Source organism: Channa argus, chromosome 16, assembly GCF_033026475.1.
Source record: "Channa argus isolate prfri chromosome 16, Channa argus male v1.0, whole genome shotgun sequence".
NCBI classification, from domain to species: Eukaryota; Metazoa; Chordata; class Actinopteri; order Anabantiformes; family Channidae; genus Channa; species Channa argus.
The window spans coordinates 4,175,427-4,198,839 of NC_090212.1; the positions used below are offsets into that span (position 1 = coordinate 4,175,427).

The 23,413-nt window shown below is 42.1% G+C and overlaps 1 protein-coding gene across 2 annotated transcripts in view; it reads left to right on the plus strand.

The window, feature by feature from the left end:
* Nucleotides 1-972: 972 nt before the first annotated feature.
* The window catches only part of alk (ALK receptor tyrosine kinase), a 335,775-nt gene continuing 313,334 nt past the window's right edge, over nucleotides 973-23,413 (plus strand). The window contains exon 1 of one of the 2 annotated variants that reach the window (XM_067478980.1): nucleotides 973-2,665. In XM_067478980.1, coding sequence (XP_067335081.1) covers nucleotides 1,915-2,665 — 751 coding nt within the window. In that variant the 5' untranslated portion in view covers nucleotides 973-1,914. The remainder of the gene's footprint in view (nucleotides 2,666-23,413) is intronic. The other variant, XM_067478981.1, reaches the window with a different exon arrangement.

Sequence of the window (23,413 nt, forward strand, 5' to 3'; positions counted from 1 at the left end):
TAATCTAATGGTGTGCACCTGCATGACACTGACAAAAGAATCAGCTGGAATGTTTGTTGCTCGTCTGCATTCCAGGAACAAAGGTGCAACAAATGATTTGTTCTTCCAGGGAATATGCAGTTCACCTTTGGCTGAAAAGAAAAGGAAAACAAAATTAATTGCATCTCCATCAGAAAGTCTCCAACCAGATCTAAATTAGATTACACAGATGAGCTACCAGTAGTCTTCTGGTTATTAGACATGTTTAAAGAGTCACTAAATGTCTGCAGCTTTCATGTAAATGTTGCCAAAAAAAAAATAAAAAATTCTCTAAGCATCAAGCAAGAGCAAGAACATCCCTGCCCTGACTCCGATTTTTGTCTCTCTAGCCAATTCTAGAAGATCTGATGATGGTGATTAGAAAATGGCACAGACTCATCTCCAACTTTGCAGCCACAACTCTAGAAATCATCTCTATTTTTCACAGAAATCTGACTTCCTTCCAAGTAGTCTGTGATTCTTCAACTCATAAAATTGCCCTAATCTTCGTCTATAGATAAGGCTCTAATGAGACAGTGTAAAAAATTCCAGAGCAATTAGCGCATTAATGGATTTGTGAGTGAAACCAAAGAGTGAGAATTACCATATCAGTATAAGCTGACGCCATCTAGCGGGTGACTTATCCGATTCCACTTTTGGACTCAGAGACAGCAAGTGAGAGAGAAGTGGTGTGGGTGTGTGTGGGTTGAGAGAGAAGGGGAGGGTGGAGGGGCATTTTTTCCCACTCCTGCCATACACACTGACCCCCTTGATTCTCATTTACTCAGTATCAAAATGAAGTGACATGCTGGCAGAACAACTCCCTGATGTTTCAAAGACATATTGGCCTATTCACATAAGATATAACCAAGCCGAATGGGCTCCAGCCCAAATGGCCTCCCTATGAAACTATTTGATTTGCCCACAACCGATTAATCCAATCCAATTTCCGGACACACGGAGACTCGGTGATTCATTGTGGGACGAACTGAGGAGCTGCGCTGCTTTACCTCCTGGCATTTCTAATTTCAATAAAGATACAGGCACCGGCGCGGCTGCTCTCAGGGCACATCAGACGCGTTCATGACAGCGGAGGCTCCTGCGCTGACTGCTGAGGGCTTTTTCGCAAGGGAGTCGTGTTCAGAGAAAACCGCTTCTGTTGACGTCAAATGCATGTGCGAATGACTTTACCGCATGTGGTGGCAGAACAGAAGCGACCGGAGCTGCCAGTTCGGACTAAATGAACACCGAAATCCTCGGCACACAATTAACTCGAGAGCCTGCGCCAATTAGCCAAGCCTGTAAAATCTGATTATATTTGAAACTTTAATGGACGCTCGGCTCCTCCAAACTCGTTGTGAATTCAAGATTTAGTTGTGAGGGGAGAGAGCGACGCTGCATCCCTCCGCTGACAGAGAGACCACTTGTACCGCCGTCACAACTGTGCCAAGAGACAAGGAGTCTTTGAAAGCCACCGGAGCGGACCCGACTGGCATATCAATCAGCGTCCCGGAGAGCATCTCGCTGGCGATAAAAGGCATTGTCTTTAAGGTGCGCGCGTGTGTGTGTGTGTGTGTCTCAGTCTGTGTGTGTGTGTGTGCGCGCGCGCATGTGGGAAACTGAGAGAGGGAAATGGCACTTTTTTTCCTGTGTGAATATAGACAGACAGAAACAGTCATTGTGAAACAAATGTAAAATCCCAGCTCCGTTATTCTTGCCACGGGTGCGCACCGGCGAAGAAGCGCAGGACCCGCAGGATCATCGATTCGCACCTTGTTGGTTTTTTTTTTTTTTTTTTTTTTTTTGGCGCTGCGTATGTGACAAGGGCCGAGAGGAAACGCTAAACTGTAGGATAAGGAGTGCTTCTCCTGAACGAAAGACTCAAATTGTTAAACCATGAACGCCCGGATACTGTTTTTGATTGTTTGTTCTGCGGCATTTTTCGCCGAGCTGCAGTGCGCCTCGCCAAGAACCACAGCGGGGATGGATCTCCCCACCGCCGGCTTCAACAACACCAGCGGCGGCGGCAGTAGCGGGGAAACCGGGGGTAAAAGAGACTTAAACCAAACCATAAAATCCAGGTTCAAGAGGAAAACGCTGGCTGTGGATTTTGCGGTCCCTTCCCTGTTGCGCTATTACCTGGCGGAGTTCATAAAGAGACCCCTGAACGGCGACTGCCAGACTTTTAGTGGATGTTACACGGTGCGCGCAAACTTGAAAATGCACTGCATACCTTTGCAGAAGACCCTATCTACTTTCGTGGACTCGAAGTCTGCTACGAGCTCAGCGCTAAGGAACACGTCTGCTGAGGGACAGCTCCCCTTCTTTTCCAAGCGGCCGCTGTCCAAAGTTCTGAAATTAGGCTTGACAAAAGCCAGCAGGAAGTCAAACCAAGTGGTGGTGGAAATAGGAGAGGATATAGTCAGGACGGGATGCGGGGGACTGTCTGTGTATGAGGAGGCCCCTGTATTCACTTTGGAAATGGACCTGACAACTATCCTGGAGTGGTGGCTCGGCGCAGAAGGAGGGCGGCTCAGAGTCCGGCTCATGCCCGAGAAACAGGCGCAGGTGCCCGTGATCGAAGATCGCTACACCGCGGCCATACGTGCTGCAGACCCCCGCCTCTTTCTTCACATATCCTCCCGTGGTGAGTTCCTCCCACCCTCCCTACCTCTCTCTCGGTTTTCGGTTTCTCTCTTACTTGTTCTGGTGTTGCCCCCCACCTCCCTCTCTCTCTCTCACACACACACACTCTCTCAGACACACACACACACACACACACGCAGGCTTGATTAATTTTTCTCAGCAACGATTGTGATAGAAGTTGTGCTGTGAGTGTTAATAGTGGATGTGGGTTTTCCGTGGAGACATGAGCGGGTAAAGAAATGTCAGCTCATGGGTGAAGACCCGCTATTTGTAAGGGCCTGATGGGAAATGGTAAGGGAGGTGCATATGCGAGTTTCTATGTGTGTCAGAGGAAACATATCACTCCGGGAATCCGTGCGTTTGCGTCTTTTGCTCTGATCCAGGCGACTCTCCAGACTCCTGTTTCATTATTGATGCCAACAGCAGCACTGAGAGATGAACTGCGTATTGATTTAATTCCCAAACTCTTTGATTATTTCCAGCGGGGATCCATGCGGAGTGTATGCAGCATCTTTTTCTATATCACTTCTAAGATGCTAATCATTATTTCATTTTAAGGCTACATAGCATCAGGCCTATATGTGCAGATATCCAAGTTAAAAAGGACTCAGCCGGGTTGCCTTTCTTCTGTTGGTTACTCTTTAAAGGTGCCTTCTCAATTCCCAGAGCCACCCTGTGCTGAAGGAAGGTTGGAGATTTAAGAGAACGGGCTTTATTTTGATTATGCACAAATTAAGCCGTTATCTCCAAGAAAGCTTTAGCACTCAATACTCGAGGGTCCTTCCCTCGTTCTTCTGAGCATCGGCACAATCAGTGTAATTGCTTAATCACTTTGATGAGGGAGGCTGGCCCAGAAAAATGCAACGGAACCTATCAGGCAAAAGCAAAGCAGACGCCGGCTAGACTAAGGAAGAAAGGCTCGTGTGCACACAGAGCCACATTCCAATTCACATATTGAAACCGACAGACTCCCATATAAGGAGTTAGATTTTATGAAAGAATTTTGGCGGCATTTCTGTCAATGAAAATTATTTACTTGACATATGTTGCAATTACAGGTTAAGGTTGACTGGATCCGTGCATGTTTATCCAAAGATATACAAACAAATATGGTTTGAACATCTGAAAATGAAGTAAAGAAGCATCTGAGTGGACCACTGCTGCAGGTCCCAGCAGGCAACCCAACAACCCAGCTGGTATTGTTTGCAGGTGTGAAGCCAGCAGGGGGGGTTGTCAGGGTTTTTACTAGTAACTACATCAGCTGCTCATTTATTTTTATTTATTTATGTTTTTGAGGTTTCTCATTACAGTCATTTAACCTTGATCACACTGTTCCAGTGGAGCTGCTCAGTGAGCAAAACATCGCAGCTATGTGAGTGCATGGGGAAAACATGTGTGATCAGTGAACACATTAACACTATGAAACGAAAGTTTGGTAAGAGAAAGTTCAGCTTAGCTTTCGGCTGAAAAAGAGACGGATTCTAATCTTTGCGGGCAGACGGGTGTGATGTCCAGAAAGATGTGATGGTGGTGGAATGTGGACACAAACACTTAAACCTTAATGATCATGTTTTGCTGCACTGTACAGTAACACGAACTCCCCAACTTAAACCAATTTTGAACAAAGCAATTATTTGACCTATGTTTTATTTTTGTAATGAAGATGTTTTTGTACCTAAACTCAAACAAGGACCCCCTACCCCCCGCCACAAGTTTCAAGTTTTTCTTTTGTATGACATATGTCTACAGCAGCTCCCAACATGCATTTCCAACCATCACAGCTGCAGATGTTTGCAGGTGGGAAGCCTGTAGGGGATCCATCCATCCATTCTTTGTACCCACTTGTCCTTGATGGTCTATGGACTTTGCTAGTCATATAGTCACATTAAAATTGACACTTCATTTGGATTTGTCACTGCATGTTTTTGGACAGTGTTAGGAAACCAGAGCACCCAGCAGAAATCCACAAAGAGATGGGGACAAAAGTTAATTCCATGCAGAAAAGCCCCACTAAGTGATCCCTTCCAGAACACAAGAACACAATACGCCCGCGTGATCTTAACTACCTAACATGCTTGTGTACGCTCACACCAGTTTTAATTTTTGACCATGATTTGCAACAGTTTTGGGGTTGGCACTGACAGATGGTGTCATCCTAAGTGTCAGGTCATTCAGTCCTTGTCTGTATCGTTCTGGAGGACAGTTACAAAGGTAACTGTGCAAATTCAGCTGGAGAACTTGATGGGAATAAAAGTGTCTGCTGCAGTACTGGCATGCTGTTGCATATCCAAGTAGTGCAGCAGTGTTGGGGACGTCGTCACAGACGCCATGTGTTCAGTGTTTGTTTCCCTCACAAAAATATAATGTCACATCTGTTACAATAACAAAGGTGTGTAAAATGAAAACCTCAACCCTCATCTATCAGATCTTAAAAAAGCAGCTCTAAAAGGTTTCCAAGCAACAAAGAATCTATAAAATATAGTTTGATCTTGATGCACAGAACCACAGGTGTTCTGCTGAAAGAAAAAACAGCAGCTGCTCATTGAAATTAATAAGCTGCCAACCATTGTTTATTACATCCGTGATCATCACTCTTAGTTTGGTATCTATTCCATCGTTCATCCTCCCATAACCCAGAAAATGATCAAGCCTTTAATCACTCAGGAAGTGTGCTGCTTAGAGGAGCGAGGAGACACTTCCTGAAGGAAACGTCAGTGTGAAGATCCCCAATCATCTGTTTATTTTAACATGTCTAAAAATAACGAGCTGTGCCGAAAACATCACTCAGTGACTTTTTGGCACGATGTCACCATGATTAGCACCGTCACCTTACGCAGGTCAGGTGAGTTGACACCTGTATAATTGGAATGTAGGTGTCAGCATGAGTGTGAATGGTTGTCTCTCTGTATTTGTTAATCTGTGACACGCTGGGTGACCCTCATGCTCCTCCATATGAAATGACTCAACTCAAAGCTCCAGTGTGTATTGTCTCACTCCATCAGCTGCTTTACACCCCTGATTGGCTGTTGTTTGGCATTTTTCTGTGTAATGTGCATACTACACTTGTTTTTTCCAGCCTGCAGTAAGACTTAGGCTATTAGCATGAAATAAATACCCGCCATGACACCCAGAATAATTTGACAATCAGGCAAGCATGCCTACGGGAATCAAGGCATTAAACTCTGCACAGTACATTTATACTTAGTCACCCTATGGGGGAGACCATTAGTGAGAAATGCTTCTTTGAGTTACAATGTAGGAGAGGGGAAAACAGTGCTGGGCCAGTGTCATAAAGAGTTGACCTCTACTTTATTAACTGCTGTTGTGTTCACCAAGCGGTGCCATAAATAAGTTGCGTAGGAGAATCATTAAATGATCTCAGCATTGCAAGTTGCAAGTGAGTAGGGACCGCTGCGACATTAACCTGCACATACCTACCACTGCGATCTTTAGGAAGTTCAGATTCATCGGTGCACCATTAGCAGAGAACATGTTCGTGAACAACTAAAATGATCAGCTTGGAGCCCAGAAGTGATAAGAAGGAGCAGCAGTTTATTTCAGGGTTGATCAGCTTGGCCCCAAATGCAAACGCACACTCGTATCATTTCCTATTGAGCATCCCCAGTCTGCCATTTCCTTTGAGAGGAAACAGAATCCTTGTGTCGGTGTGTTTTAGCCGTTAGGCATATATTGCAATTTCTTCTGAATCATAAAGATGGTCAACAGTACATTAATAAAGTTGGCTTACACACTTGGTGCTTTGTTTCCCCTATGTTGCTTGTGGCCCTCTTTTTGTAAGAGATTCCTCCTTGAAAAATGGAGACGCTTTAAATTCTCCTCATCCCAAATGTCTTAACTTCACCTCCTGACAAAGTAGTTGGCATAGTTGGCCCCAAGAGAAGGCACAGAAATCTAGGTGTGACAGAGTGAGGTATGGCTTGGACTTTGAGCCACAACATATCTGATAAATTTACTTAAATGTTATTTATCCTTTTTGTATTTATGTCTTAAAACAAACAAACAAACAAAAGCCCACGAAGACAAACAATTAATTTTATCCACAGAGATATGGAGAGTCTCCATTTCTAATGTTCATCTGAATTAACAACACATTGGGAAACAATAACATTTAAATGTAAGAGAATAATTGATCAGTCACAGCTGTTTTGGTAATTGATAGTCACTGTTCAATTTAATCTAATGTGCCAAACATTGCCTAGTTCCAACTTCCAAAATGTGAATTTGTGCCTTTTTGCTACATTTGATAGTGAATTGAATTAAACAAAACAGGAGATTTAAAACATTGATCTGGGTTTTAGGAGAATGTGTAATTTTATGACCGTCTGACATAGTAAAACTATCACTTTAGCAAAATAATTGGAACTGAACATGGAAAGAAAGTGTTTAGTTTCTGTATTTTGTGTGACACGGTGAATCGTTGTCAGTCTGTATTTGATACCCTGGTGACCTGAGAGGGACAAGATTAGTTAGTGTAGGTAATGAAAGAGCAGGTTGGATTATGCATCAATAAAATAACTGTTAAACATGCAGCTCCTTAATCTGAAAAGCCTTATGAGTTATTGGACCTGAGTCTCCTCTTCCTCGCGGTGACACTGTTCAGTATCCATGGTGTTATTAATGCCATGTGACTTCTCAGACTTCAGAGTTCTCCAACAATGCTTGGATCATACTCACCATGGCAACCGTATCCAGACCATAGACTATAAGATCAGATCAGCAACAACACTGAACCAGCAGGTAGTACTGTATTAATGTTGTGGGGGACAGGGGTCAGCATGGGCACTCTAGCATAACCAGTCTGCAGTTACACAGCAGAAGGATGTCAGACACTTACTAAATGTTAACACATAAACTTGTGTTTGACAACGGAAAAGACATCACCTGTGGACCAAAGAGAGAATCAGCTTTTTAATTAGAATGTCAGCTGCTGGACTGTAGGCAGAAATGCACTAAACAGGCATCAAAGAATGAGTGGCAACCAAGGCTGAGGTTTTGTTTCCTTTGTGTCACAGTTATTACAGTTACAGCTGGAATAACCGACACTGTCAGCCACTAGTGTCTTCTCATGCACTGGTTTGCTAAAGGCAGGGACTCACCTAACCACCGTACAGCTGATTAGAAATGTGATTTGGTTGTGATGACTGGTTGGTCCTAGTTGGTCCTGATCAGTGTCAGAATGGCTCCGTTGGTGCTGACAGCCGACAGAGAAAATTGTTAAGTGTGTGCTCTGGAAAGATTACAGTCATTCTCCCATTTTCCAATTTTTTAATTTATTTTTTTTTTTTTTTTAAAGGACGATTCATTTTTACAACTGACAGTGGTGATCAATGATGTCACAATTGAGAGAAACCTGCAGTAACTACAGCTTTATCGAAACTTTGCTTCTGTAACAAAGTATTTTACCTTCACTTCCCTCTCCAGCATCGTCTCCAGCATCACTGCTTTTTTTGACTTTTTATGCGACAAATAGTACTGTTGTTAAAAAGTGAAAGTTCCTGGCTTAAGAACACGTGAGACTTTTATGCTTTCACAGGATTAGCAATTTTGTCTACCTCCTTTACATTTGGTCTATTTCCTGTCTTTGCCGATCAGTCGTTCAATGTTTGTCTTTGGCGTGTCCCAGATTGTCTAGACACCTGTGAAAGCTGGTGGCAACGGTCTCTAACTGTTCATTTGTCAGTCTTAGCTAGTCTTCAGGTGTGTCCCCAGCTACGTTGAACAGCAAATCACATTGGCCCGTCTCTCACTGACACTGACTGCTGCCAAATTAACCTGCTGAATTGGCTGAAAAGCTGCTGACTGAGGTCCAATGGTGCGGGACACAATGACAAAACTGGACAGACGGACATTCACCAATGGCCAGATGTTGGCTGACAGCAGACTATAACGGCCCTGAAGCAAAAGGATTGTGTATGGACTTTAGTCATTAGCTGAATTAGATAAACGGACCAGGTATCGTAACCTTAAACTCAGTTAGCACAGGGTCCCACCCAATTTGATTCAACCAGTAAAAAGCAGTAATAGTTTTATCTTTTCACTATTAATGCTATAAAAATGAGTTAAATTTTATTCTGATGTGCTAAACTTTACCGCCCTTTCTTGCATTTTGGAGAGTTTATCACTTCTTAGACCCAGAGGCAAGCTTTCTGGCATTATGTGTGATGAAATTGGAGTGAGATTGTTCTAAAATCAACTGAACTACAGGGGTAAACATTGCAGCGTGTGTGTGTGTGTGTGTGTGTGTAAACAATTTGATGGGGACGCAGCCTAAACACAGCTCGATAACACAGTGGACCTGTTGACCTTTAATTTAGTCCATCCAGGTGGGAGGGCTCAGAGCCACAGGAAAACTGACATCACATTGCAAGTGAGCGCACGGACTCATGCCAATCAATGTGGCTCCTGACATTTAAAGCTTGTATCAATCAGCTGCTAATGGGAAAATCAATAAGGAGTCAGAATGACGTGTCACTTTATTATTTATGCATTTCTATCATCAATTCAGTCAAGGAGTCAGTGGCGTGTCGTGACACCTCAGCGGACCTGTGAGGCCCCTGCCCACTGATCAATACTGCATGTTAGGCTGAGCATGATCCAGTGCATGTGTCTCAGTGTGAGCTGCTCACCAGGCCTGATTTCATGACAGAGCAGATACAGTGATGTGAATAAAATATCGGACCCCTTCCTGATTTTATGTGCCTGTGATCTTTTTGTGTGATTCCCCATATTAAAGGGTTTCAGATCTTCAAACAAAATCTGACATTAAACAAATGCAACCTGAGTAAACACAAAATGCAAGCTGTATGATTATTATCCAGTTATTATCCAATGCTTTAAATCCTGAATGTGAAAAATGAATCACCCTCAAACGTACAGCTAGTTCAGGTCCAGACTTTTCAAACACTTGAATTTATTTCCTTTTGAGCTATTCTGAGCTCAACTCACTCTCACACTTGGCTCATTGTTTTGCTGCAAAACCTAGTTGCTGCTGAGCTTCACCTCACTGACTGATGACCTGATGCTCCCCTTCAGGATTCTCTGGTAGAGACCAGAATCACATTTCCCTCAGTTGTGGCAATTCTCCTTGGCCTGACGCAACAGAGCATCCCCACACCACTGTTGTCCCAGATGTAGCAGGAGTCCTGTCTTCCAAACAGTCCAATTTTTGGACGGAACATTCTCCTAAAAGGCTTGAGGATCATTTAGGTCGGTGAGCAGTGGGTTTTACATGCCACTTTCCTGTGATGCCATTTCCACCCTTTTCCATCAGGTAGTGGGATTATGAAAACTGACCTTCGTTGAGGTGAGAGAGGCTTGCAGGTCTTCAAATGTTTTCCTATGATCTTTTGTGACTCTCTGGATATGAGTTGTTTGTCAACTCCAGTCTGGTTTGTTTGTGCTGTGCAAAGGTTCGTCAAAAATTACTTGAAGTTGGACTGACATTGGCATCCGATGATGTCAAAACCTGAATTTTGCTTTGTTTTGCAATGCTGTTTTACCTCCTGTTCTGCAGGCTCTGAAGTGGGTGTTCTCCTCAAGTTTTCGGTTGCTACCATGTTTGTTTTGACACAGGAACATGCAAGAGTTGCTTTCAAGAGTTGTTTTTGGTGGATTTGTGGATCAGTCTGCTGTAATCAACCAGTAGCAGTCGTTCAGTCATCAGCTGTGTGCTGCTACTGAGCAGCAGGACAGTCAGGACAGTCTTTGAAAGTCTTGGCTTGTCTTCAGGTTTGAGGAGAATGAAATACACACAGAAAAACAGATCAAGTCAGGAGGCGCCCTGTAGAATGCTGAGACAGGAGAGTGTAGAATTCAAAATGAAGACATAGGCTGCACAACTGTAGCTCTCCAGTCAGAAATCAGCCTTACTCACTATAGTGTGTTCACTATTTTGCCGTAGTCTCCAAATGTTTGTAATTGTGTAAATCTACTGTATAGTGCTCTCCAAACGTCCACAGTGGAACAAAAAAAGTTCTGCCAAAAACTCCCACAATGCAATGCTCCTCATTTCAGAGGCGAAAGAATTATTGTTGCACTGTTTGCAATAAATGTCTCAACTGACTGCTTACCATTGAGCGAACTACTTGGTGTGTATTCTATACAGAGTAGTGAATGAGTGAATGGGAAGGGATTTCAGAAACAGCCTTGTGCGACAAGTAATGTATTGAGTAGCAGAGGCGAGTGTCACATTTTTCATTAGCAGTAGCCAGATTGATCGATTCGTTCCTTTCTGCAAATGTGGCTGTTGAAACACATGAAGCTTTTTACCACTATTACTGCTTAAAAAACAGATATTCCCCGTACTTGCATGTAGGCCTAGCTGATATATTAAAAACACAGCATTTTCTGTTCCGATGGCCTTGAGTTCAGAAAACGGCAGTTCTCACTGTTCACAATGTCCAGTGTGGATGGTTAAAAGATGATACATTTTGATGAGATGCACCCTGCACCCCACCCCCAATGACCCTGCTCAAATTTATTTATGACATTCAAATTGAACGGCTGCTGTCAGCATAATGAGACAGCTGATTCTTCTTGACTTAAGAGAGGGGACAAATCCTTTTATTCAGCACCCAAGCTGGTGATATGTTCTGCCTGTGCACTGGGCCCTCACCTTAGTTGGCTCCGCCTCCATAAGCTCTTGGGGCACAACTGTTGCCCTAAAAGACTAGCTGTTAGTATTCTGTAATGCTCCAGGTGTGAAATATAATATGAAAAGGTGAAGCTAGTCAAACTGGGAGATCCAGGTAAACACCTTAACAATGTAAACACTAGCTAATTCATTCTACGATATTAATCACTTTCATTCTAGTTGAGTCTTGTCACTATTTTGTAAATGAGTCAGGCACAAGGTGACTTTGGCTATGATTTCCTGTTTCACTTCTTATTCAGCACCGTCTTTGTTTCGTTCTTCCCCCTGATGTTTCAGTTATTTATGCCACTTGCTTGTTCTTTAAAAAAGAAAAAAGAAACGCGAGCTGTCTGTTTGATTAATGGTGATGCTTACACTACAGGAGGCCACAGCGCAAGAGTTAAGCTCAGTGTGGAATGAATGCATACTGTACCCAAGCTGAATGTGAAGCTCACATCCAGAGATGCTCCACTTCCATAATAAGGGAAGTAAATAATGTGCATAAATGAGTGGTACTGTTGTGGAAGTTTCAACACTGTACTTTACTGTATGTGAGTATATATTTCTGTATGTGGTTGCCAATTCAAATGCCATAGGGCCAGCATGGGCCCAATTTAGCTCTACATTTTTACTTTTGTAAGCAAGTTGTTTCATCTTTTGACACGGAAAAGTAATTTACCAGGTGTACATTTTCATATTCTGTGTATACTGTATAAGTGTGAATTATAAATGTATCAAATACCTCAAACTACCTACAAAGGTGTTATAAATCCTCCCTAACGAAGACAAAATACACAAGCAAATGTTAAAGGGCTGATAAACTAAAACTGTATAGTCCTCGCATCTTTTAATCCAAATATTGCACTTTTAACCCCCTCCTATATTTGTTCAAAGCTCAGTATTCAACTAACTTAATAAATTACCATTTCTGATTAAAAGATACACACATGCTTGCACAGAGTCTTTTAAAATATAAATAAAATATAATTTCTTGTTCACTGTAACATTCTGTCTTCCAGGTATCTTTTATTCCAATGTCACCTACTCTACATGTGAACTTCTGTGTTTTCTATTTTTTGTTTCCTCTCTTCCCGCGCTGGTTTTGTGCTAGTGACAAACTTGAAATTAATGAGGAAAAGATGCGATGAAAGTGAACGAGAGCAGCAGCAGCAGGAGGAGGAGGAGGAGGTAAACAGACTTTTAAGCCTTAAATTCTCTCATCATCTCAGATTTGTTTCTGAATTTGTTAGTATAACATTAGGCACAGTACAGATATGTGGATGTATGTGCATCTCTTATTACTGTAAGTTAGAAAAAAGGTAGTTGCTCAGAAACACAATATTAAAGTTATTTGGAACATAAGATTTCTTTCGGCCGTCAATGCTGTACTAATTTTGTACTTTTGTACTTTTTTGGCCTTTAGCAGAACAAGCTAACATTTTGCTATATACGAATGTTTATTAGAGAGTGAATACAAACTCAATATCGCTTTTCTAGCTATGTTTTAGTCCCATAACATCCAAAGGGAAAATATCTGGTTCTTTCTGCTAAATGCTCCACTATTTCCACAACTAGTAGCTAACCTAGTCCCTTTTTGTAAGGGTTTATAGGTGTAAAATTTGTAGGTTAGAAAACCAAACAATGATCCGATAATGGAGTCAAATGGTTTACAGGGCCATCGATGGATTAGGAGAAAATGTCAATTTTGGTCATTCTGAGTCAGTTTGTGGTAGTTTTTGTGTTCAGATTTGTTTGTGTGTGGGGATCTGTGTGCGTGTCTTTAGTCATTTAATGTCTATTTAGGTTAATTCCTGCCAGTATTTGGTCATTTTGAGCTCTTTCAAATAATAAATATGAACTGTAATGTCGGAGGCTCTGGACCGCGGGCCCTCAGACCTCTCAAATCGCTGGGCCTGTGCCTGGTAGGCCTGTTCAGTAATCAATCCCTGCACATAGCTTACAGGAAACTGCAAAGTTAGGTGGCAATTCTTTCTGAATTCATTACTATAAGTGACCCCTTTAACAATTTAATGTAGTGTAATATAAAATTGTTGATGGATGTAGCTTTGAGTGACTTTAAAACTATACATCCACATAGGACAGCGTTGGATTTCCCCAGAGGTCCTTGAAGGACACTATCAAGCTTCTTATTTCCTTCCTTGCAATATAGAAAGATTGCAACACAAAAATCAAAGGAAAGCAGAAAGAAATAAGCTTTTCAAGGATAGCGCAACCCACCCCTGGTCTGTCCAGTCCAATGAAGCACCAACACTAAGCTTTTCTCTGTTGTCAGATTGTCCTTAGGTTTTCACACATCTTAAGCCAAAATCACATTCAAGCTAAATCAAACCACTCCCTGTGACGCTAGCCATTGAACACCAAGGATCAGATGGTGACACCGAGATGCCACAGAAAAGCTCCCAACATTCACCTGGAGTTAAAAAGCCATTAACAGATGTGGTGCAGTCACCGTACACACACAGCTTGGTAGCCTTAAAGTAGCAGTCTGAGTGCTCTCAGGTCACATCCCCAGCTCCTTTTATGATCTGTAATGGGATTGTTGAGGAGCGCCAGCAGCATCCTCATCACAGGACAAAACCCACCTAATGGGATAGGATTCGCCATGAAAGGACAAGGAAGAGAGTTTTCTCACAGAACCCGCTTATTCCTTGAAACTTCTATACCCCTACATCCCTATCCCCTCCATTCAACTTTCTTAGAGGGGGGTCTGGTACGTTGATTCTGAACCATACCACTCCTACTATTTCTGTAGTGTGTGTGCGCGCTAGGGTGTAAAGACTCCGAGAAGCAGTGCCATGGGATACAATCTTATTGGTTTATTGAAGCACGATGCCCAGCGTGCTCAGTGGCCTGGACCGGCTCAGGGGATGGAAGTGGAAGTTGTTTAACTGCTGTGATCGCTGCAAGTGAGTACTGAGCGCTGCTCTGCCACTGTTTGGAACCACAACTGGCTTGAGACAGCTTATCTTCTAAGCTGAAGCACAGACGAGGCCACTGGAAAAAAAAGTTTGAAGTCTAGGTCTTTACTCAGTCATCTTGTCCTTTGTTTGGCACCTAAGGTTACAAATAGTTTAATGGAGGATAACTGTTTGTGCACACCCAGTGGTTTGGATTGGTTAGGCACTAGAAAAAGAATTTGCAGTAAAAAAAGTTGAGGGATTACATGTGATTATTCCAAGAACAGTTGTCCCGCGCTGGACACGAAACCCGCTCTACTGTATGAAAGTCCAGTGTTTAATGGAGCATCCACCACCCCAGGTTTGGCTCCTTAAAGACTTGAAAGATTCGGAATAGTTTTTCACGGTGTCTGATTCATTAGCGGTAGAAAATACCTCAGTTTTTTTGCGGACGGTACAAACAACATACTTGTTTGGTATCAAGCAAACATATTTATGTATGGATCAAGTATTTTCAGATTTCAAACAGGATGGGAAAACATAAGTTTAGCATGAGCATGGCATTAATGTTGTGGCTGATCTGAGTACTTCTTCCCTTTTCGCTTTGGGACCAATTGTGAGTTTCAGTATTTTGTCCTACATTGTTTTTGATCCTACACACCTTGATAGTTTACCTTTAGTGCTGTAGCCTCTGGCTCACTTGTTTCAGTCGGACATTCGAGGACCTTTTGACAAACCACTTTCTTTCTATATTTCACTTGTGCATGTAACAGCTTGTCATGGGTTTCTTGTTATTTGGGGAGCCCTGAATTCACTCAAAGCCTTGCTATATGCTGTTCTCCCACACACACACACTCCCCCCCCCCCCCCACTTCCTTCACAAGTCCATTGCGTACCATCTATCAATCCATCTATCAACTGCTTACCCTGTTAAAGGTCACAGTGGACTGGAGATGATCAGAGCTAACCCTAGTTTGATCCCCCAGTCATATCATAGGTCAACACGTAGAAAGTGAGGCTCACATTCACATTTAGGTGCAATTAAAGACACTAATTAACCTAACACAGCGAAAACTCCCCTCTGAAAGGACACATTCAGTCTCCGGGTTCAAACCCCAGGACCTCCTTACTGTTAGGGTAGCATGCTAAACACTCCACCACTGTCCTGCTTGCATTCTAACCTAATGATATAGTTATTAACTACACTGTTTTGATGTGCACGATTTTGCCTATGTTTGTATGTACATGCTTATGTCACATGTTTGGCTGTGTGTTTGTTCATGGGCACATGTGGGTGCACTGGGAATCTATCAAGCAGCACAAAGCCTCTTCTTCCTCTGTCTGATCTTGTTGGAACAGAGCTGGTGCCAGCAGCCACATCAGCAGTGCAACATGAACGGGCGGGGGGGGGGGGGGGGGGGGGGGGGGGGGGGGATCAGCACCTCTGATTTATTTATTTATTTATTTTGCTCAGTGCCAGCTGGACGACACCATGTTGACCTTGCCTTACTTGCAGCAAGTCACAGTCTTGGCCCTCGATACCCTTAAGTCCACACACATCCCCACTTGGTACAAACACACCTTTTCTTCATGTAATGTTACTGCACCTGACCTTCGTGAATGTACCTGGGCACTAAGCAGAAAACAAACACTCTTGTAAAACCCAGTAAAATGGTTAAACTCTGCTGTTGATTGCACTACGCTTTAACTTAACGTGAATGTGAAGGTTTTGCTGACCTGAGGATTTTTGCAGTGATGTAAGCAGTCGCTATGGGCAATTGCTGCTGAAGCTTTACAGCTGCAAAGGCTCTGCATGGAGGCTCGTCAGCAAGGTGCTACAGTAAATCATGAGCTAAACTAGCAGTGGTTTGTCAGTCCAATTATGTTCCCTGTCTGCCTCTTGGTTGTGTGAACCTCTAAATCAGACTGGCTGTGATTATCCAGATGCAAAGATGAGGTATGAGGTTTTTTTTTTTTTTTAAAAGACACATATGCAGTCAGTTAGGTAACATCTTGTATAAGTAAATACCAGGAAAAGGGTTCAGACGATTAAGCCCCCATGGTTCTTTTTACAGTCCTCAAGAAGAAGAAGTGGGAATGCTAATGTTTATGTGTTATCAGATAGTCGTGCTGAGTGGGTGCCAGGGTTAGTGAATGGCCCAATATGTAATCTTCCTGTGGTGACACAAGCAGCTTAAGAAACATATGATTCAATCTTTCATTCTCGCCTGCCATTCTAAAGAAAAGCCTGACTCAACTGTCATGTACTCTGGATTCACGCTTCAAGTTTCCACGGGGCGAAGCCGCTGACTGACAAGTATGAGAGGGCCCTTATCTGTCACCTTACAGGCATTTCATTATAAAAATGCTTGGCTATTGCACTATCACAAGAAGGATGGTGAATGCAGCTGCCTTGAGGCTGGCTGGGTAACTGGAAGACGGGCGTTCGGACAGATTGTGTAACGGTTACAAAGTGAGGTTGGACACAGTCATTTTTGTTTCTCCTCTGTCATTCTTGCAGATCTTGTAACAGTTTTGTGGCATGTATCAAACACTAACGTATCACAAAGGGATAAAATAGGACATGAGAGATTTGGCTTTTCACAAAGGCGGCAGTATATTTCTCACAACTCTTCGTCTTCTGTGAGCCAAACTACCAAGGGGTGTCGTAAAATGACACGAGTGAATGGGTCCATCTTCCCACAGCAATGACAAGTCACGTAATGGACTAGCTCCAGTGACTCAGCCTTGGAACTGATGGTGTGGCTCTATGTAGTGTGACGGCTTTGACATGGTCCCAGAGCAGCACTCATGTGGTCAGGGCATTGGCCCATTTAGAAAAGGCCAGCATGGAGGGGAGACCAGCCAGAGCTAATGACCTAGGGGAAATGGCAGCATGTTTTCCCTCAGCAAGTAGAGGCTGACAGCTTCTTGATTTGACATATCTTGGAAATCCTTTTCCTTTTGCCCCAGACACTTTAGTTACTGATGAGGAGCCATCCTCATTTAGCTATGCAGTATTTACTGCAGAGTGCTCATTAATGACTCTGAAGGAGCAAACATATTTACAGCTAAAACAAGTTGATGATGAAAAATATTTCACATTAATCTGCAGCACCAACCTGCGTGTGTGTCTGTGTGTGTATGTGTAGAGCTTTGTGTGAGGCCATAGCTTTGGATTACAAAGGTGGTCACCGTCAGAGGGTCGTTTGAACCATGCTTTTAGAACTTGCATTTGCATTTTTAGTTTGAATCCGCTACAAATTAGAGGAAAACCTTGTAATTCTACTCCACTACATTATTTTAACAGCTTTGGCTGCTAGTTTATTTTTGCAGATTTTGATTCTCTTAACAAAATTCTACTCATTTATTTTGATCTAATAAAGTGATATATATTGTTTGGTGAATTGGCCCAAGAGGTCTGCAGACCCATGGGCCAAAGTCTCTAGCCATTAAAAAATTACTGTAAATATATATTTTTTTGAAAGAGCTTAATTAAAGGAACCTGAAACTATCCTAAAGACACTAAATGTTTAAAAATGGAGATTGAAATTAGTGATTACTTTCAAAAACAAATGGCAAGAGACTCATGTGCCCTTCTAACTCAAGACTGTGGTAACCTAACTGCTAACTTTAATAGCTTTTTCTCTGAGATATAGTGGTGAAGATTGATACCACATTTAAGTATAGTATGAGCAGGAAATATGGAGCTGCTCCACATGTAGGCTTCAGAGTGAAGTAGCTGGCTCTCTCCAAAGTTCACAAATCCACATATCAACATCTCTAAAGGTGTTTGCATGTTTTAACACATTGTATCTTGTTTAGACTGTACACAAATGGAAACAACCCTTATGTGCTTTTAAAGGGAGCAACATTGTGCTATTTCTTGACAAAGCATTTCCCTGCTGATTTCTGGCAGCATTACTGTGACAAGGCCCAGGGAAGTCACTCTTTATTTTTTTTATTTTTTTTGCCACAAAATACTGTAATTACAGTACATATGTCCCAGAGAGACCTGCTGTTCCCCCCTGCCTACAGCCTTTATTCTAAGTTAAGGTAATTGCCTCCAAGCTCCATGGGCTCCATGAGGAACATTGTGTTTCCCTGGATGCATGTCATGCAAATGTGTGGAAATGATAATAAACCTGAACCTGAATTAAATCATCCAGCACCTCAGATTTGCCTGGTGCCTCATCTGTTACTGACTCCTTTTCATTACCTCCCTCAGTTTGTATCTGTTATTACACCATTTATGTCCGTGCATCCTTTATGACTGATGACTCTCTGCACTGTAATAACAATGCTGATGCACATTTGTCCCTGGGTGCACCATACTGCATATGGCCAATATTGAATTACAGTCTGAGATTAGCAGGGGAAAAAAAAAAATAATTTCTGTATCATCGTAGCTAATGTTTGCTGACTTGCTCAGACAAGATTGATTTCCATCCTTCTGGATCTGTCATAGCAGTACAGTGATTTATATTGTTACATCTGCTGTTGTACCTGCTGGTAAACAAGTGGAATTTGTTGGCTCCTTGGTTTGACTTTAGACTAAACGATATCTACTTGTGATAAAAGTTAAATGGACACCTTGAGTGTAGGACAAGCCAAATTTAATGTGCAGTTTTTATGTTGGCATTTGTGCATTTAAATTTCCCTGGTTTCTCCGGAAGGCTGAAATAGAGACACAGTGAATGGCTTGTAATGGCTGTAATGTGACAAAGTGGAAGATGCCGGAGGTAAAACACATAAAAACTAGGTTTAGCAAAATCCCAGTTTTGATGGAGCAGGTGAGGCTTACACGGTGAACCCCATCTGTGTGTTTGGGTCAGTGAGTGTAGGCATTGACCAGTTGTGGCTGGGAGTCATTTGTCTCCAACCCAGTTGCTGCTTTCGTATTGAACAGAACTCAATCAGGCCTGCAATGAATGCCAGCTGGCTGTTAGGGCGGTAAAAGAAAAGGGAGGGAAAGGGAGGGAAAGGGGGGGGGGGGGGGGGGGACACAACAACAAACAAACAAATGAAAAAGAGAGGCCAAATTAATGGATGCCAGCAGAGGCAAGGCAAAACCCGGCTCTTACTCTGATTAAACATCAGGGCCATCAGCGAGCAGGAAGCCATTAGAGACAGATTGTATTGGCTTTGTGGCTCTGTGCTTCTATTTCAAAGAAAGACATGTCAGTGCAGAGAGGTTTTGGTCTCCTGCCCCACACCAAGGATGTGTTTGGTCAAGCTGAGTGAAAGGAGAATAGCTTTCAAATATCTATCGAGTTTCCATTCATTCTGCACAAAAGAAGAACAGTCGTGAGTGAAGCTGTGTGCAGACAGCTCCCGGCAGAGGGGGGGAAAAAAAGAGCATGGCAGCACAACAATAGCTCGTGAATATTCATTATTGGTGGACATTTCTGTGAATGAGAGTCTAGTTGCACAAAAATGTAAACTCTAAACCTAAAATTCCCTAAGAATCCGCACCAGATTATTATCATTAGCATAAGTGCGAACATGACATCATTTATTCAGCATTAATGTGAGCCAGTTGGTGAGTTTTGACACTTAAAAAGATTTCGCTGCTCATTGTAAAGTGCATGCCATGCTTGTTCAGTTTCAGAGCGCACTGCCCTAGGTACCTACCATCTGGTTTATCCCTGTGGATGCCAGAAAAGTAGAAGGCAAAGGCGGGACTCCGATGTGCCCGCCACCGACCTGAGTGAAATGATCGATTTTCACCACGCATTTCGCAACCTTGGGTGAGGGAAAAAAAAAATGCAATGAAAGAGGCTGTCCTTCTGAGTGCAGAGTAATTTCCCTGAGACACGGTGTTTGACACGTGCAGCTGGGGAGAGATTGTTGAGATTTGCCCATTGATCTACACATGGGCCCTCTCCACAGGACTTCCTCTCATCAATAAAAGGGATGAATGTAATATGTAGAGCAGTTCAAGACCATCAAGAGTCAGTACAGTATGTATGTGTGCATGAAAAACAGACAAGAGGTCGCCAGCCACAGGGGAGGTTTATAGGAAACTGTGCAGCCGATGTGAATGACTAATGAGGAAGAAGGCGACGTGCAGGGAGATAACTGAGAGGAAGGAAATGGGAAGTAATCAAGAACTAACTGGAGAGAAAGATGTAATTTTTGGCTTGAATGGCATGTTAATAGTCTCATTTGACATGGAAGATGAATTGAGAGGTAGAGGACACGAAACGTATAGTACAGTTCTGTGTCATTAAGGGGAGTTATTTAAAGAATTTTCTTAAACTCTTCTGTGTCCATTTAAAACGTGCCCCCGAGTTTGAACTAATAAGCAGTGAGCCTGGTTGGAGCTTGATATTAGATCAGTGCCATAGGTAAATGGGAATATTTTTAGCATCCAGTAATCTCATAGGATTAATAATCACTCGAGGTGGACAAATCGGTGCTCAGATAAGTCAAACAAGACTTGTGTTAATTAGCATACAGTACAGATCCTCCCCAGTGCATATGGGGGTCTTTATAGCAGAGATGTAGTGGATTTAAAAAAAAAAAAAAAAAAGCCATGTAACATTAGAAAGCATTTTTTTTCCTTTGCACTCATAAATCTGCCGGGCACTAAGACAAGCCTTTTATCACTAAAAGGTCATAAACTCGCCTACGGGGGCTGTTAAGTGTGTCCTCTAGCTTTCTCCCTCATTCTGATCTCACTGCTGTGCCAACACATTTAATGCAGCAAAGGAGTTTAAAAAGTAGGCACTTGCTTGTTCCATCAGTGATGTGGGAACGAAGCCACGTCAGAGGAAACGGGCTCCGGTCTGAATCCCGCTAATGAGGACAAAGGCTGGAATCACAAAGCAAAACTCTTTAACAACTCACACAAATGGTCAAAGCACGTCTACGGTGAAATGATGAGAAATCGATGAGTAGGGTGATTCAGACACTTCACAGCCTCGTTTAAATGAGTTACAGCCCCACATCTGATGTCTTACTCAACCCTTTTTTTTTTTTTTACTGAGTGGTAAAATTGCAAATCCTACTTTTTTTCTTTCATTTTTTTTGCCCCAGCAGGAACACAGTGATTAATTACATCTTCATGCATTGTCTTCCATCTGGCAGTGTAACGTAGGGTATCTGCCTACAACGAATGACTGCTTAAACTGCCACTGTTTCATCTGCAGTGGGGTCTTTTTAACCCTGAAAAGGGTAATTTGATTACATTGAATGGTAAATGGACCCTTTCCTGCAATACCTACAGTATGATTTCATTATTAACATGCTTTGATTCTGATGTGCATAGACACTAGACAGTTGGTAGGTAGTGTATTTCTGAATTTGAAGACAAACCATTTATGGAGCATATGCTAAAAAAATTAAAAAAGCTAATTGACACACAATCGAGGGTTGTGCTGCTACAGCTTCGCTTGGTTCATGATCAGTAGCTTATAGAGGCAATTGGCTAAACTTTGCATAGTTGAGGTCGATATTTCTATATGGACATAACTGAGGTAATTATGTTTGGCTTTATGAGTCTATAATATCTCTAATATTAGGATTCAGCTGCCATCACTGGTTTCACTGTCACTGCTGGTTCACTGTCAATCAAGTGATTGTGTTCCTCTTTCATTTTTAACCTTTTAACATCAAAGCAAGTTTTACTTTGATGTGTGTGTGTGTGTGTGTGTGTATATATATATATATATATATATATATATATATATGGCGCATATGCAGTAGGATTTGCAACTTTTTATCAGCATGGGGGACAATATTTCTTTTTTGTAAAAGCAGCATTTAAAGCTTACTGTACAACACTTTGACATTAATTGGGGAGATGCAGTTAAGTGATGCAGTGTTCATGATACACAGTATGACCTCCAATTGATTCCTTTGTGACAAACTGTCATTTCATTTAACCAGACGTCAGATGAAAACACATCCAGTTTGCCCCTGTGTTTTTTCTGCTCGATACCAACCAAGCTGTGTCTGACATGCCTCAGTTTGATGCTGCTTCAAAGTATACACTGTATACCAATGTAAACACACCCACATGCCCTCCTCTGAGCCCCGGTGGCAGTCTTGTATGATGAACAATGAGAGAGAACTGCCTCCATAAGAACAGGGAGCTATAGTCTGATATTCAAATAAGCAGGTGCTGAAGAAAGAGAGATGAAAGGTAAGGCAGACTTGAGATTGGAGGATGAGAAAAAGAAAGAGGAGAAAGAGATACGGTTTGTGATCCTTAGTTGAATGAACGCTTTTGAGTTGTTCTCAAAGAGAAACTTCAAAAGTAGTGGAAAATATTGTACATCTCTTATCTTTCTTTTCCTGTGGGGTTTCTGACAGAAAGGCAGTATGTACATTTCCATATACTCATACGCTATGTAGGCTAAAGTTATTTTTTTTTTCTATCCCCCCCTCGCCACCCACACACACACACACAGGTTTATTAATTATCATGCATTTGTAATAAGAAAAAAAGAAAACACTTCCTCAGCCAAGGCTCCACAAAACTCCACATTATTTATGAATCTATTAATAAGCATATTAGAAATGTTTGACCTCAGTATGTGAAATGATTAAGTGGCTGGATGACCTTCGGGAGAATCATTAAGAATTCTACGGTGAGGCAGAGCTGTGGTTTAAGAATATTGAGCTTTGCTGCCGACTGAGCTTATGCAATGGCAATCACTGTCATTCCATTCAAAAACACACTGTACTGCTTACATAAAAATAAAGGCTACAAGAATAAATATTCATGGTATTTACTCTACTAGGAGTGTTTGCATTGTACCTTACTTGTCCTCAGAGCTCTGACTTCACTTGTTAGCTCAGGATAACAGGTAAATAGGTCTTTATCATGAATTTAACCTTGATGCATGTGCATCTCCTGCTTTACTACATAACAAAATCACGTGTTAATGCCATTTATTGTTTTGTTTTATTTACTTTTTTTTAAACATAGGTTTAAGTCAGTAGGATCAAATGAAATTTTATTTATGCAAAAATATCTCTCAAATCAATTTATACACTTTACATCATCTTCTGTCATTATCGTAGATCTTTGAAATCATGACAGGGAAAAACACCCCAAAACAACCTAAAAAAAATGGAAGAAACCTGAGGAAAAACCACAGAGGAGGGATCCTTCTTTCAGAAAATAAATATTGTAAATACAGAATTAGGCACATAGTACATTTTCATT